This window comes from Dipodomys ordii, unplaced genomic scaffold (genome assembly GCF_000151885.1).
Source record: "Dipodomys ordii isolate 6190 unplaced genomic scaffold, Dord_2.0 Scaffold19, whole genome shotgun sequence".
In the NCBI taxonomy this organism is placed as follows: Eukaryota; Metazoa; Chordata; class Mammalia; order Rodentia; family Heteromyidae; genus Dipodomys; species Dipodomys ordii.
In genome coordinates, this window is record NW_012267235.1 from 11,435,350 (window position 1) to 11,448,083 (window position 12,734).

Below are 12,734 nucleotides of genomic sequence, written 5' to 3' on the forward strand. Positions count from 1 at the left end.
TGTAACACATGCTTCCTCCCAGGGGAAATCCCTAGATTCAGGACCCAGCCTGGGCTTACTAGGAGAGAAATCAATACACTTGGCTTGGCTGGGGAATTCTGCCCACAGCATTAGGCCCTCCTAGGAGGTACAGGCCCACTTAGGAAGCGTTTCCCTTACTGGTGTATGGGGGGGAAGGAGTCTGAGGGGAGAGACAACACTCGCTCAGGACCAACCTCACTTGGCGGAGAACTGGCCGGGCCTGGCCTTCTCCAGTTTCAGTCTCCGCTCCAGGGGAATCTCTTGCAGGCTGATGCCGTGGTTGCTGGCCCTGCAGGAGGAGGGAGGGCGGTGGCCTCAGGGAAGGGGACTGTGGGGGCGGGGCGGGGACTATGGGGGTCATGCCCAGCAGGGGCGAAGGGGCCCGCCTGGTGTTTCCCAGCCGCACCTACCCAGGTTGCAGATCGGGTGGTTTGGGGATGGGCTTTGTGAATCCTAGCCTGCCCACCAGCCAGTACGTGTCCTCAGCGCCCCTGCCCTGGAGGGATGGAAGAGAGGAGGGGGATTTAAGGCGGGCTGGGAGAGGGTTGGAGGCTCAGGGCCCGGGTCTTGAAGTGTTGTACCCCCAGGACACCCCCAGGAAGAGACAAGGTAGTGGGGAGCAGGAGCGAGGACCCCCAAACTCACCTTCAATTCCGTGCGGCCTCGCAGCTCCATCCGGAAGCCCTGATCCAAAGCTCGGAGAATCTTCACGGTACTCAAGTTCACGTGGATGCGGTAAGCTGAGGCGGGGCAGGGCGGAGCAGGGGGCCCTGAGCCCAAGACTCACATCCCCCGGTCCTCATCTCCACCCGAGCCCCGCACCCCCACCTCCACACCCCCAAACTCCTCCCACCCCTGTGACACTCACGCAACCCAGTGGACTCCATGCGTGAGGCAGTGTTGACAGTGTCTCCAAACAGGCAGTAGCGTGGCATTGTGAGCCCCACCACGCCTGCCACGCACGGACCTGCGGAGATGGGCGGGCTTGGAGGGATGGTACTCCATCTGAGGCTTTAATACACCCTCTACAGGAATGTGGACTAGGAAGGAAGTCTCAAAGGAAGACAGGGAGGGCCTAGGTACTGTGAGTTACCTGAGTGCAGGCCAATGCGGATGCGCACAGGTACCTCCGGCATATGGCGCATGCGGAAAGAGCCCACTGCGCTGAGGATGTCCAGGGACATGTTGGCAATCTCTGCAGCATGCCGCTGCCCGTTCCTCTGGGGCAGCCCTGAGGCTACCATGTAGGCATCCCCAATTGTCTCCACCTGGAGGAAGGGGTTATGTCAATTCAGCACTGAGCACCCACACCTCCCAGGTCACGGAGAGAGGCCTAACTTAGGCTCAACCGGGATTGTAACTGACAACCTGGAGATCCAGGCTTTAAGTCAGGGATTGGGCCAAGAGTGAAGTAAGGGAGGGCTGGGGAAGAGGACTAGGCTGATGGCCTGGGGCTAGTGGGCTGGGGACTGGTGCTGCTGAAACAGAGGTCAGGAAGTCTTGTGTCTACCATACACTACCTTGTAGACATCGTGGGAGCCAATGATGGCATCGAAGAGTGTGTAGAGGTCATTGAGCAAGTCTACCACCTCAATGGGCTCACTCATGGCTGAGATGGTAGTGAAGCCCACGATGTCACTGAAGTACAGTGTCACTTCCTCAAAATACTCAGGCTCCACAGATGAACCTGTCTTCAGGGCCTCAGCCACAGATCTGGGCAGGGGCAAGATAGTGTGAGTGTATGTGTGTGTGTGTGTTGGGGGGGAGGTGTCATTTGGAGGCTGTCCCAGTCAGGCAGGGCTCCAGCTGCCCTCTCCACCCACCCTTCTCCATGATGGGCACCTACGGAGGCAGCATCTGTGTAAGCAGCCGGTCTGTCTTCTGCTTTTCCAGCTCTAGCTCCTCTGTGCGCTCCTGGATCAGATCCTCCAGGTTGCTAGAGTATTGCTCCAGCATCCTCAGCATTGAGTCAATGATGTTTGTCTTCCGGCCCTTGTTGATGCTCTTGAACTAGGTGGAGGAGGAGGAGGAGAATTTGGTAAAGCTGCCATGCCCTGTCTTGTAAGCCCTCTTCTGGGGCTATGTTCTTGAGCACTCTTTCCCCATTCATCTTCTCATCAAACACCTGGAGGTTCTGGCTATGTGTTTTCAGATATTATTGGGAGGCACATGGGAAATGGGGGTTCCTAAGAGTCATTTTCAGCTAGGAATTGACAGGGCACTAGAGCCAGTTGACTCTTTGAACTCCCAGGCCAAGGGACTTTCTATCACAGTAAGCCAAACTCCTACTTGATTCTCATTTAGTGTTACTTGAATTAAATATTTCTCCCACCCTAAGGACTGCCTGTCCACCCAAAGGTCTCCATAGCCCCGATTCTAGCTCACTCCTATTGTAAATCTGCTCCACCAAATTCCTGTTCCTCAGGTTGTCCCTTAGAAGGTAGCCTGGACCGACATAGATCCTGCCTGCCTGTGGCCTTCCCAGGGAGCTAAATCTAGGATCCCAGTGGCTAGCCAAGTCCTTGCCCAATCCCAATCTCTGACCAGGTCAAAGGTGCGGTCTATGGAGGGCCGAAGTTCCGGCTGCTCTGCCCAGCACTGTGTCATCAGCTGGATGCACTCCATGGGCGCCTGGTCCATGGACACTGTGGGCCGGCACAATGGAGGAGGGCTCCGAACCATTTGTACCACTTCTAGAAGCATAAGGGGACTGTGAGGGCTGGTACCCCAGGCCAGAAGCTACTTCTAATTCTGGCCTAGTTGTTGACGCCTAAGGAGAGGGACTGACAAAGGGTCCTCTTATTCCTGAACTTCAGTGCTATGTGGAAAGGGATCTCTAGGAGCAATAAGAAGACCCTCAACCTAGGGCTTCTCAGTAAGAGGTGACATTAATAAACATTTATTGCACACATGATAAGGAAAGGTTAGGGTGATCAAGTAGATTTCTCAGCTAGTAAATGTAGCTTTGAATCTGGTAAGATTGCTCTCCTAACCCCTCAAACTGCCCACAGTCTCCTTTGGACCTCTGAGACGCAGAGAGAAGTCTGCTCAGTCCAACGAACGAGTAGGTTGAGTCTAGGATCAGGAGAGGCTCAAGAAAGAAAAACTCCTTCAGATCTGCTTCCATCCACCCATTCCTCCACACTTGGCTTCCCCCTGCCTTGATCCAGGAGACCTCAGCTTTAAGGGAGCTCCCATCTAATTTTCATCACTGGGCTTTGATGAAAAGAATCAGGCGGGGAAAGCCAGCCTAGGTCTGACTTGGCTCTGTCTTAACTTGAGTGCCAACCTGGCCAGAACTCTCCTTACCCTCGGGTGTCAACGCCAGCATGGCATAAGGGGTGCTGCGGCACACGACCTCCTGCATGATGATGCCCAGACTGAAGATGTCGCCGGCCAGAGTGCCCCTGCGCTCCAGGGCTGGGTCCCTAAGCAACTCCGGGGCTGTCCAGAGCTGATCTGGGGATAAAAGGGAAAGGTGCGTGAACTCACAGAGGACCGTGGCGGCGCTAGCCACAGACTCATCCGCACCCAGAAAGCGCAGGTTTATGACCTCCACACACTCTAGCCCCCAGCCCAAGTGTAGTCCCCGGGAAAGCGAAGCCATCTCAGAGAAAACCCCGCCCTCCCCAGCAGGCCACGCCCCGCGAGCCAGGCAGTGACCCCGCCCCCCTCAGTCAAACCGCCAATCAGAGCAGCCCTGAAGTGCAGAGGGGAGCTCGTACCCTCTGCGCTGGGAGGCTCCGGCAGCACTCTCTGCGCCTCCAGCAGTCTCCCGTGGCCGTGATCGGTGACCTTGAGCACAAACCTCCCGTCCACCACGCAGTTCCGGGACTTAAGCCGTCCGTGCGCCACGCCGCGGTGGTGCAGATACCTCATTCCCTTGGACCGGGATGAGAGGTAGCCTCAGTCTTCCCGCCTCTCCACCTCTCTTCCGTGAGAACACCTTCCTCTCCTCCCCCCTCCCTCCCCTTCCCTAACACCCTCCAGCCCCGCAACTCACCTTGATGAGGTCCAGGAGGAGAGAAGACTTGAACATCCAGTCCAGCTTTATTTCTCTCTGGGCAAGAAGATCGTACAGGGAGCCACGCGCACAGTGCTCCGAGACCACAGCCAGGATGCCTTCCCCAGGAGCTGCGGGGCTTTCTGCTGTCCCCGCCAGAAAAAGCCCCAGGTAGAGGGCCACATTCTCATGCCGGAGCTCTTGGAGCTGAAAGGGGTAAAAGCTGACAGGCATTTGACAGGGGGCAACGTGTGGAAGGGGCATTATTGAGTACTGCCCCAGTGTGTACACTGGGAACATGGGATTGAAGATGCATGAAATGGTTTTTAGGGCATCTAGTGTGTTGGTGAGGGGACTTCTGTATTTTGGGAAATACAATATAGTCAAGGGCCGATCACATACCCATCAGGTAGTGAACTTGAAGTTATAAGGGAAAGACAAACCACAGAACGATGATCAGAACCTAGGCTGGTTCTCTTTCATTAACAATAAAGTCAAGTCTTAGGGGAAAGTGCCTCCGGAAGAACTCCCTGACACCACCACCTGATGCAACAATGTGTGTGTGTGTGTGTGTGTGTGTGTGTGTGTGTGTGTGTGTATGCTGGTACTAGGGCTTGAATTCAGGGTCTTGTACTCTTGTTTGGCTTTTTTGCTCAAGGCTGGCACTCTACCACTTGACCCACATCTCCACTTCTGGCTATTTTTGTTTTGTGGTTAATTGATTTGTTTGCCTGGGCTGGTTATGAATCATAATCCTCAGATCTCAACCTCCAAAGTAGCTACAATGTCAGGCACTATATGAGCCACCAGTGCCCAGCATTGTAACAATCTTTTCAGGGAGAACAGAAAGAGGCTGACCATCTTCAGAGCGCATTCTGGGGACTTGGCTGGGGTGCTTTGCTTCCCGGTATCATTGTTAGGTGCATCTGAGACTCACACCCTCCCCAAATCAGGGAAGATGAGAATGAGCAGTCTGAGGAGTAAGTAGTCTGAGTAAGGCCACATGCACTGGTCAGGATAGAGTGCCTTCCCAAGCTGGTAAATAAGGGAGGGGGGCAGGCCTGGAAGTTGACTAAGGCTCTTTCTAGCTTTTCTTGGATCCACATCACCAGAAAAAGGCTTCTTATTTAAAACACCAGGTACTAAATGGTTTAGTCTCATATAGGCAGTTCACTGAAGTCAATACTAAGCAGTGACCTTGGGCTCCCTTAGAGGCCTCTGGGAAGTAGGCCAGGAAAAAGGGCTGCCAAGTGTTTAGGAAGAAGAGGGACATCAAGGTTGAAAGGATTAAAATAAGCCAGTCTATTGCTGCCTTGCAACTGTTTTCTACTTTATTCAGCCTGGGTCAATACACCTAGGATTATTCTGTGCAAAAAAGTCTGACAGCACTTGAAGCTCGCTTTTAACTTTCTTTTCTTTTTTTTTTTTTTGGTGCTAATCCTGGGGCTTGAACTCGGGGCCTGGGTGCTGTCCCTGAACTTTTGTGCTCAAAGCTAGTGCTCTACTACTTTGAGCCACAGCCCCACTCATTTTAAATTTTCCTATCATTCACCCAACAGTCAGCAAATATCCACTGGGTCTCTCTAATAAGCTAGAAATACAGGGGGGGGGGCCCAGAGGGAAGCCCTCACTCAGCTTGAAGTCCATGAGAGAAGCAAAGTAAAGAATAATAATAAGGAGGCTGGGAAGGTGGCTCAGTGGTAGAGCGCTTGCCTTGCATGCCTGAGGCCCTGGGTTCGATCCCTCAGCACCACATAAGCAAAAAGAAAAAAGCTGGAAGTGGCGCTGTGGCTCAAGTGGTAGAGCGCTAGCCTTGAGCTGAAGAGCTGAGGGACAGCACCCAGGCCCAGAGTTCAGGCCCCACGACAAGACCCCCCCCCCAAAAAGAATAATAATAAGGCAGCCCACAGATGAACGTATAGCTTATATGATTAGTTAACACATGATTTATCACATTTAAATTGTGATTAGACCATGAAAAGGAGAAAATGACAGATAACTTGCTGTAGAATGGAGGGAACACATAATTGAAACCCACTTGTATACCCCACTATGAAGAGAAGTCAAGGAGTGGGGGGAATTGATGGCTATCACATCCTCCATCATGGGTCTGACTCTTACCTTGGAAAAAACTGTTTTGGTTGCTGGGCGGATAGTTTTGTGATGATCTCCTGGGAATTTCTTCAGCCAAACCCAATCTCCCTGCAGCAGAGAGGATAGAATTAGGAACTCAGATGTTTGAAGCCCCATGATGCAAGGAACTCTAGAATCTCCTCATTCCACTTTCCCAGAATATGTCTTCCATTAGAGAGTCTCAGGAATGAGGAGTTCCATGACACAGATGTGTAAAGCCTGAAGGGCAGTCCCTGCCATACAAGATATGGCCACCAGTAGTCTCACTGAGTGAATTTTGTTTTGTTTTGTTTGGGGGCTTAAATTCAGGGCCTTGCACTGTTCCTTAGCTTTCTCACTCAAGGCTAGTGCTTTACCACTTGAGCCACAGCTCCATTTCTGGTGTTTTTCTGGTTGAATGGAGAACAGAGTCTCTTAATTTGTCTGTCCTGGCTGGCTTCGAACCATGATCCTCAGGTCTCAGCCTCCTGAGTAGCTAGGATTATAAGCATGAGCCATCGGTGCCAGCAAAAGTGAATGGTGACAAAGCCCTCCTCACTATCCCCAGCAATAAGAGAATACTGGGCTAGTGTTAGGTGTCTGGGTATTAGAAACCAATAGGCAGTTTCCTTTCTGGCTTTATTGTCCTTGGCTGTTGGCAGGATCATGGCATGTCAACTGTACAAACATGCAGAGGACCTGACCTTGGCTCAGTGATCTACTGCTGTCATCAGAATGACCAAGAAGCCACTTGATCTGATTTCTTTTGCCTTTGCAAATCACAGGCAGACCTATTCATTGGTAAGAGATATGGACTAGAAGAGAGTTATAAAAGTTTAGTACTGACTTCAAATAAGCATTTGGAAATAATGGTACATTTTTAATTGCCACCCAAAACTACATGTTTTGGATAAGGCCAGAACAACCTGCTCAAAATGACAATAATGTTCTCTCTGACAAAGGATCACAACGTCCGAAGGTGACCTAGTGTGCATTTCTACATTTTTCCCTGAACTGGAGATCAAGAGTTCTGTTCCTCCTTCTCAAGTAGCTGCACTCTCTCATCTCTAGTCAGTGTCCTAATGCCCTTCTGTGATGTTCTTTTTCTGCTTTAATGCTTGTGTTTCTAAGCCTAGTCCAAGTGAAAATGCAGAGGGGCGGGGTCAGGGTTCCCAACATGGCAGGAGAATGGCCTGGTGGCTGTGTGGAATAGCACTGTGCCTGGTCCCAGCATGCTTCATTGCACCTCCAGCATCCAGGGCAGTGTGACTAGCATTTGAGGAGTCCTCACCTGGATCAGGACTGGATGCAGAATCCATCACCTTTTCATTTTCTGGTTGGTCGTGGGGCTTGAATTCAGGGCCTGCACACTATCTGAGTTTCTTTGCCCAAGGCTAGCAAGCTACCAGTTTGAGCCACAGTTCCACTTCCAGTTTGCAGGTGGTTAACTGGAGATAAGAGTCTCACTAACTTCACTGCCTGAGCTGCCTTTAAACCATGATCCTTAGCTGTTAGCCTCCTGAGTAGCTAAGATTACAGGTGTGAGCCACCAGCACCTGGCCCATCACTCTATTCTTGGACTGGGTTTCTATCCCCATCTGGAGTTTGCAGGGTTCGATATGACTGTTTGTTCTCCTTGAGAGTGTGCCTCCTCCTTCTTCTGATCCTCCCAGAGCAGAACAAAGCCAAACTCAAGGGCAAGCTCACCTCATAGATGCCAATGTTGGTACTGTCCGGGGGCTGGCTGGGGACACTGCGAATGTCTGACACACTGTGAGTAGCTAGACTTGATCGACTCCCCTGGGCCACCTGGAGGGCAGAGGTCAATACAAGGGATCACAAGTATTCTGAGGTCAGAGTCCTGGATTGAGGTCAGGCTGAGTTTTATGGATTAAAGATGGGAGATGAAGGAATCTCAGTTACAAAAGGTGATAATGACATTACTCCCCAAGCACACAACACTTTACAGTTTACCCAAGGTTCATTGTCTTAGACTTTCACACTGCTCCCAGGAAAGCGGTCAGGGGCAGGGCGGTTATCCCCATTGTACATATTGAGGTTCTCAGAGCTCAGAGCTGAGACAGAGATGGAGGCAGAACCTAGACTTCGCACCTGGGGACTGGAGTGAGGGCTGGCTCAGACCAGGGACCAAATACATGGGGAGAAGACAGCTGCGTCCTGACCCCTGGTTTTCCTCACCTTTCGAGAGCTGCCTCCCAGTGGTTGGAGGAAGGTGATGTCATCCAGAGTCAAGATGATCTTGTTGGGGCCGGAGATCATTTGGATATGAAGAAGCCGGTGCCTGGTGAGGAACAGAAGTCATCCCCACAAAGAGGACCAAGTTCAGTGAGAAGAGGCCAGCCAGGGATAGGGGGGAGGGGTACTGTTAGTACTGTTAGCTCCAAGAAAGTGTAGCTAGACCCAAAGTAGACATCCCCTGAACTCTGCCAGCTCTCCAGAATCCTTACTCCCCTCTGTAAGAAAACTTTCCACTTTTTTCTTTTTCTTTCTTTCCTTCTTTCTTTCTTTCTTTCCTTCCTTCCTTCCTTCCCTTCCTTCCTTCCTTCCTTCCTTCCTTCCTTCCTTCCTTCCTTCCTTCCTTTCTTTCTCCCTCTCCCTCCCTTCTGTCCATCCTTTCTTCCTTCCTTTCGTGCTGGTACTTCCTTTTGTGCTTGAACTCAAGGCCTGGGCACTGTCCCTTAGCTGTTTTTTTTTTTCCCTCAAAGTTGGCTCTCTACCACTCAAACCACAACCCATTTCCAGATTTTTGGTAGTTAATTAGAGATAAGAATCTCAAGAATTTTCCTGACCAGGTTGGTTTTTGAACTCTGCTCCTCAGATATTAGGATTACAGGTATGATCCACAGGTGTCTTGCCCCTCTTCTACTTTCCTTTTTCTTTTTTTGCCAGTTCTGGGGCTTGAACTCAGGGTCTGGGCACTGTCACTGAGCTTCTTTTGCTCAAGGCTAGCACCTTACCACTTGAGCCACAGTGTCACAGCTTTTTCTATTGATGTGGTACTGAGGAATCAAACCCAGGACTTCATGCATGCTAAGCAAGCACTCTACCACTAAGCCACATTCCCAGCCTCCTTTTCTACTTTTCTAACATGTAGAGAGCCTTGGTCCCCCTCCACTCCCCTCACTCCCCCACTCACCTCATATAATGGGCCAGGAAGGCCCCAGTCAGCCCCATCCCTATGACCAGGAGGAAACCAAGGAAGACTAGACCTGGCTCCAACCCTGAAGAGACAATGAGAGGAGAGACTCTCAGGAACCCCTTTCCAGGGAGGCATGAAGTCAGACCAATCCCAGGAGATTCCAGGAAATGGGGGTAAGGGTTGGGAAGGAGGGAGGGTACTTTGGGAGAAGGCCTGGAAATTTTTCCAGAGGCCTTTGGGACTGCTCAAGAGGGATCTTGAGCAAGTCAGATGACAGAGAAAGATCTGGAAGAACTACAGGATAAGAGGTCCTTATTTTTCACCACTTCGTGAATGCTCTGAGTGGTCTCAGTGAGAGCTGGAGTGCTTTCCCTCACCTCCATTGCAGATGACATTCGGATCGAACCAGCAGGAGGGATCCGGCCCAGGCCCTGGACCACCATAAGGGAAATGCACTGGGGTCCCCGCGGAGTGGAGAGACCCCCGTGAGGGGTCTAGCATGTATGTGGCAAACAACTTGTCTCCTGCCGCGTCTGTGTCAAGTAGGACAAAGGAAGGTTCCTTGGTTCCTCCCAGAGTCCCGCAGAAGCCAGGGACTTGAGCATCCCTGATCTGGCGGGCCACTGCTGCTCCTGACACCCAGCCGCCACCTGCAGCCGCCAGTGCTCCTGCCATGCCCCAGGCCAATAGAAAGACAGCATCATAGATGGTGCCAAACAGCGGGGAGACCTGGAGAAGTAGTACAAACCCAGGGACCAGAGTTATAATCCATATGCTGATGGTATTCATTGTGCTTCACACAACCTTCAAGCTTTGTGCTTACTGGCGGTTACCACTTCCTAGTCAACGACTTCCCACTAGTCAACGACTTCCCACATCCCTTCCCATCGACCATCACTCCCTTTCTCCCCATTGACTCTTGCTTCTCTTATTGGTCATTCCCCCTCGTCTCCTCCGCCCCAATCTCTCTTTTCCAGACCTAAGTTCTTCTCTCAAGGTTGTTGATTCTAACTGCATCTTCGAAGTCTGTTTTTTTCCCTTCCAGTTGGATGCCCTGCATACACACACACACACACACACACACACACACACACACGATCTTACCACCTGCTATTCACCTAAAAGCTTCCTTTCTAATCAATCCTTTAGTTAGCTTCTGTTTTCTATGGAACCCCCGACCCCACCCCCTTATTTTTCCTTTTACCAAAATGGTACCTTACAGCCTCATTGGGCCTCTACTATGTTAGCATGCCAAGCAATGTGTAACGTAACAGACATGTTGAAACAGTACCTGTCTCAAAACTTCTCATTTAGTTGGAGACAGATGAGGAAGTTAAAGTAGTGCAATAAATAATGATAGGGGAAAGTGATGGAGCTTCAGTGACAGAATTAAGAAGAAGAGGAGGAGGAGGAGGAGGAGAGTTCCAGAAGTAAGTAACCATCCTTTAGGGGATGAAGCAGAACTATTCAGGAGAGAGTTGAGCAAGAGAGAGAAAGTAACACACCCCAGAAGCTCAGTGGCAAAAGAGAAGGGCACTTTAGGGAACTTGAAGTAGCTCCATTTGGCTGAAGTTCATAAAAGAGAAGAGAGACTCAACTCCTGATAAATCATGTGAGGAGACCTCCATCTATATGGGCACCAAGGGTCTCTAATCCAAGCTGAAATAAGCTATGCAGAAGCCACTGGGAGGCTTCAACTGGGTTGTGATGTGTGGAGTGTGTCCAGAGCCTGATCTAGTTGTTAGATGGGAGAGGCCTGAGGATTGAAGCAGAGACCATTTGGGAGATTATGCTCTGGGATAGGGGTCAAAGATGCTATGGCCCAAACTAGGGCCATTGAGGATGGAGAAAGTGAATGGATTTAAATGAGCTTTAGGAAGTAAAAGTGATGGGGCTTGGTGTCTGGATGTGGGAGGACAAAGTAGAAAGAATCAGGGTGACTATCTTGGGTCTGACTTGGGCGACTATCTTGGGTCTGACTTGGGTAACTAGTAGAAAGTTGTATTAGCCACAACTCACTTCACTGTCTTTACAGACAACTAAAGAGAGTTTCTTTCCACTTCTCTTCCCTTCTTTCTCCACTGTCTGACCCTTCCTCCCATCCTAATCTATTCCCATTCTCTCTCTCTCTCTCTCTCTCTCCACCCCATTGGCTACCCTAAATCCTCTTGGGGGGAAAGCCAGGGTATTGATGGAGGATATTTCAGTTCCTTTGATCTATAGTCCCCTTTTCAAATTATGACCTTTTGTGTTGGCTAATTTTCTGCCCATGTATCTAAATTCTTCTCTACATTGTTTCAAGCTCCTACCCTTTTGTGCCTAGATTGTCTGATCTGAGTTTCTGGAAAGGTAGGGAATCCTGGATATTAGATAGACATTGGAAATTATCTTTAGATTTGGTCATGGGAGCCTCTTGCTTCACCTAGGGCCTTTGGGCACTTACAAGCTGCCAAAGCCTTGATCTTCAATTGTCTTTGTTGGATACCAGAGGAAACATTGAGGGCCTATAGGAAATACTTCCAAGGCAAGTGCAATACACTAATACCAAGCAAGACAAAAGGAAACTCCAGAAAGAGCTGAGGTTCTGGCTTCACTGGCCCCGCCCTCCTGTTCAGTGGCCGCCTCCTCCCGCTTCTCACTGGCTCCACCCTTCTCTCCTGTCCACTTTCCTGGCTCTGCTCCCTCTTCGCTGCTCCTTGGGGGCCATCTACCTGCTGCAGATCCAGGTCTGAAGGCAGTTCCCGATGCTCCTGCGCTCTGCGCAGGCTGTCCCGCACGCTGCCGCCGGGAGGACAGTGGCGCGTGAGGGTGAGCACTGCATCGTGGGCCCGGCGAAGCTGGGAGCTGTTGGCCAGTGCAGCCAAGGCCTCCCGGCCTGGGGACAAGGCATAGTGGAGTGTGTCGAAGGGCAGGAAGACCAAGGAGCCATCAACCAGGCCTAGCTCCTCGGCGGCCTCCAGTAGGTAGCGCTGCTCCTCGCCGCCCAGCAGCACCGAGTGCATGACCATGATCACTACTGCGGACAGAGACGGGACTCGCTGCGCTGCGCGGTTGCCCGCAGGACCCGCCCAGCAATCTGCGGCCACCCTGCAGGGGAACCTACCTCTGACCCGAGGCCCATCCTGGACCCTCCTCAGGGCCTCGCGGGCTCCGGATAGGTCCGAGGTTTCCATGGTGGTCACCAGGGTGACTGGCAGGCCCCGGGCCCTGAGTGCCTCGGACAGAGCACGCCCCGCTTCCACCCACAGGTCCTGGGGCGCGGTGATCAGGGCCACGCGCGCCCAGCGGAAAGCCCGAAGGAGGACATAGATGGCCTCCGCCGCAGGGGTCACGGCGGGGGCCGTGGTGCCCACCGCCCGCGTCCCGGGGCACCCCCAGGGCACCAGCGCGACCCCGGCCTCTTGGGCCAGTAGCTCGGCCGGCCGGCAGGCGGCAGGG

The 12,734-nt window shown here is 51.8% G+C and overlaps 1 protein-coding gene across 1 annotated transcript in view; it reads right to left on the bottom strand.

Annotated features, from left to right (window-relative positions):
• Positions 1 to 216: 216 nt before the first annotated feature.
• Positions 217 to 12,734, bottom strand: part of Gucy2d (guanylate cyclase 2D, membrane (retina-specific)) — a 12,913-nt gene continuing 395 nt past the window's right edge. The window contains exons 2-19 of the mRNA XM_013013120.1: positions 12,400 to 12,732; positions 12,008 to 12,312; positions 9,674 to 10,025; positions 9,294 to 9,378; positions 8,336 to 8,438; positions 7,844 to 7,945; positions 6,146 to 6,226; positions 4,025 to 4,231; positions 3,747 to 3,903; positions 3,331 to 3,480; positions 2,566 to 2,714; positions 1,868 to 2,031; positions 1,542 to 1,734; positions 1,115 to 1,289; positions 890 to 988; positions 667 to 761; positions 432 to 517; positions 217 to 310 (exon numbers count right to left, since the gene is read on the bottom strand). Coding sequence (XP_012868574.1) covers positions 217 to 310; positions 432 to 517; positions 667 to 761; positions 890 to 988; positions 1,115 to 1,289; positions 1,542 to 1,734; positions 1,868 to 2,031; positions 2,566 to 2,714; positions 3,331 to 3,480; positions 3,747 to 3,903; positions 4,025 to 4,231; positions 6,146 to 6,226; positions 7,844 to 7,945; positions 8,336 to 8,438; positions 9,294 to 9,378; positions 9,674 to 10,025; positions 12,008 to 12,312; positions 12,400 to 12,732 — 2,930 coding nt within the window. The remainder of the gene's footprint in view (positions 311 to 431; positions 518 to 666; positions 762 to 889; positions 989 to 1,114; positions 1,290 to 1,541; positions 1,735 to 1,867; positions 2,032 to 2,565; positions 2,715 to 3,330; positions 3,481 to 3,746; positions 3,904 to 4,024; positions 4,232 to 6,145; positions 6,227 to 7,843; positions 7,946 to 8,335; positions 8,439 to 9,293; positions 9,379 to 9,673; positions 10,026 to 12,007; positions 12,313 to 12,399; positions 12,733 to 12,734) is intronic.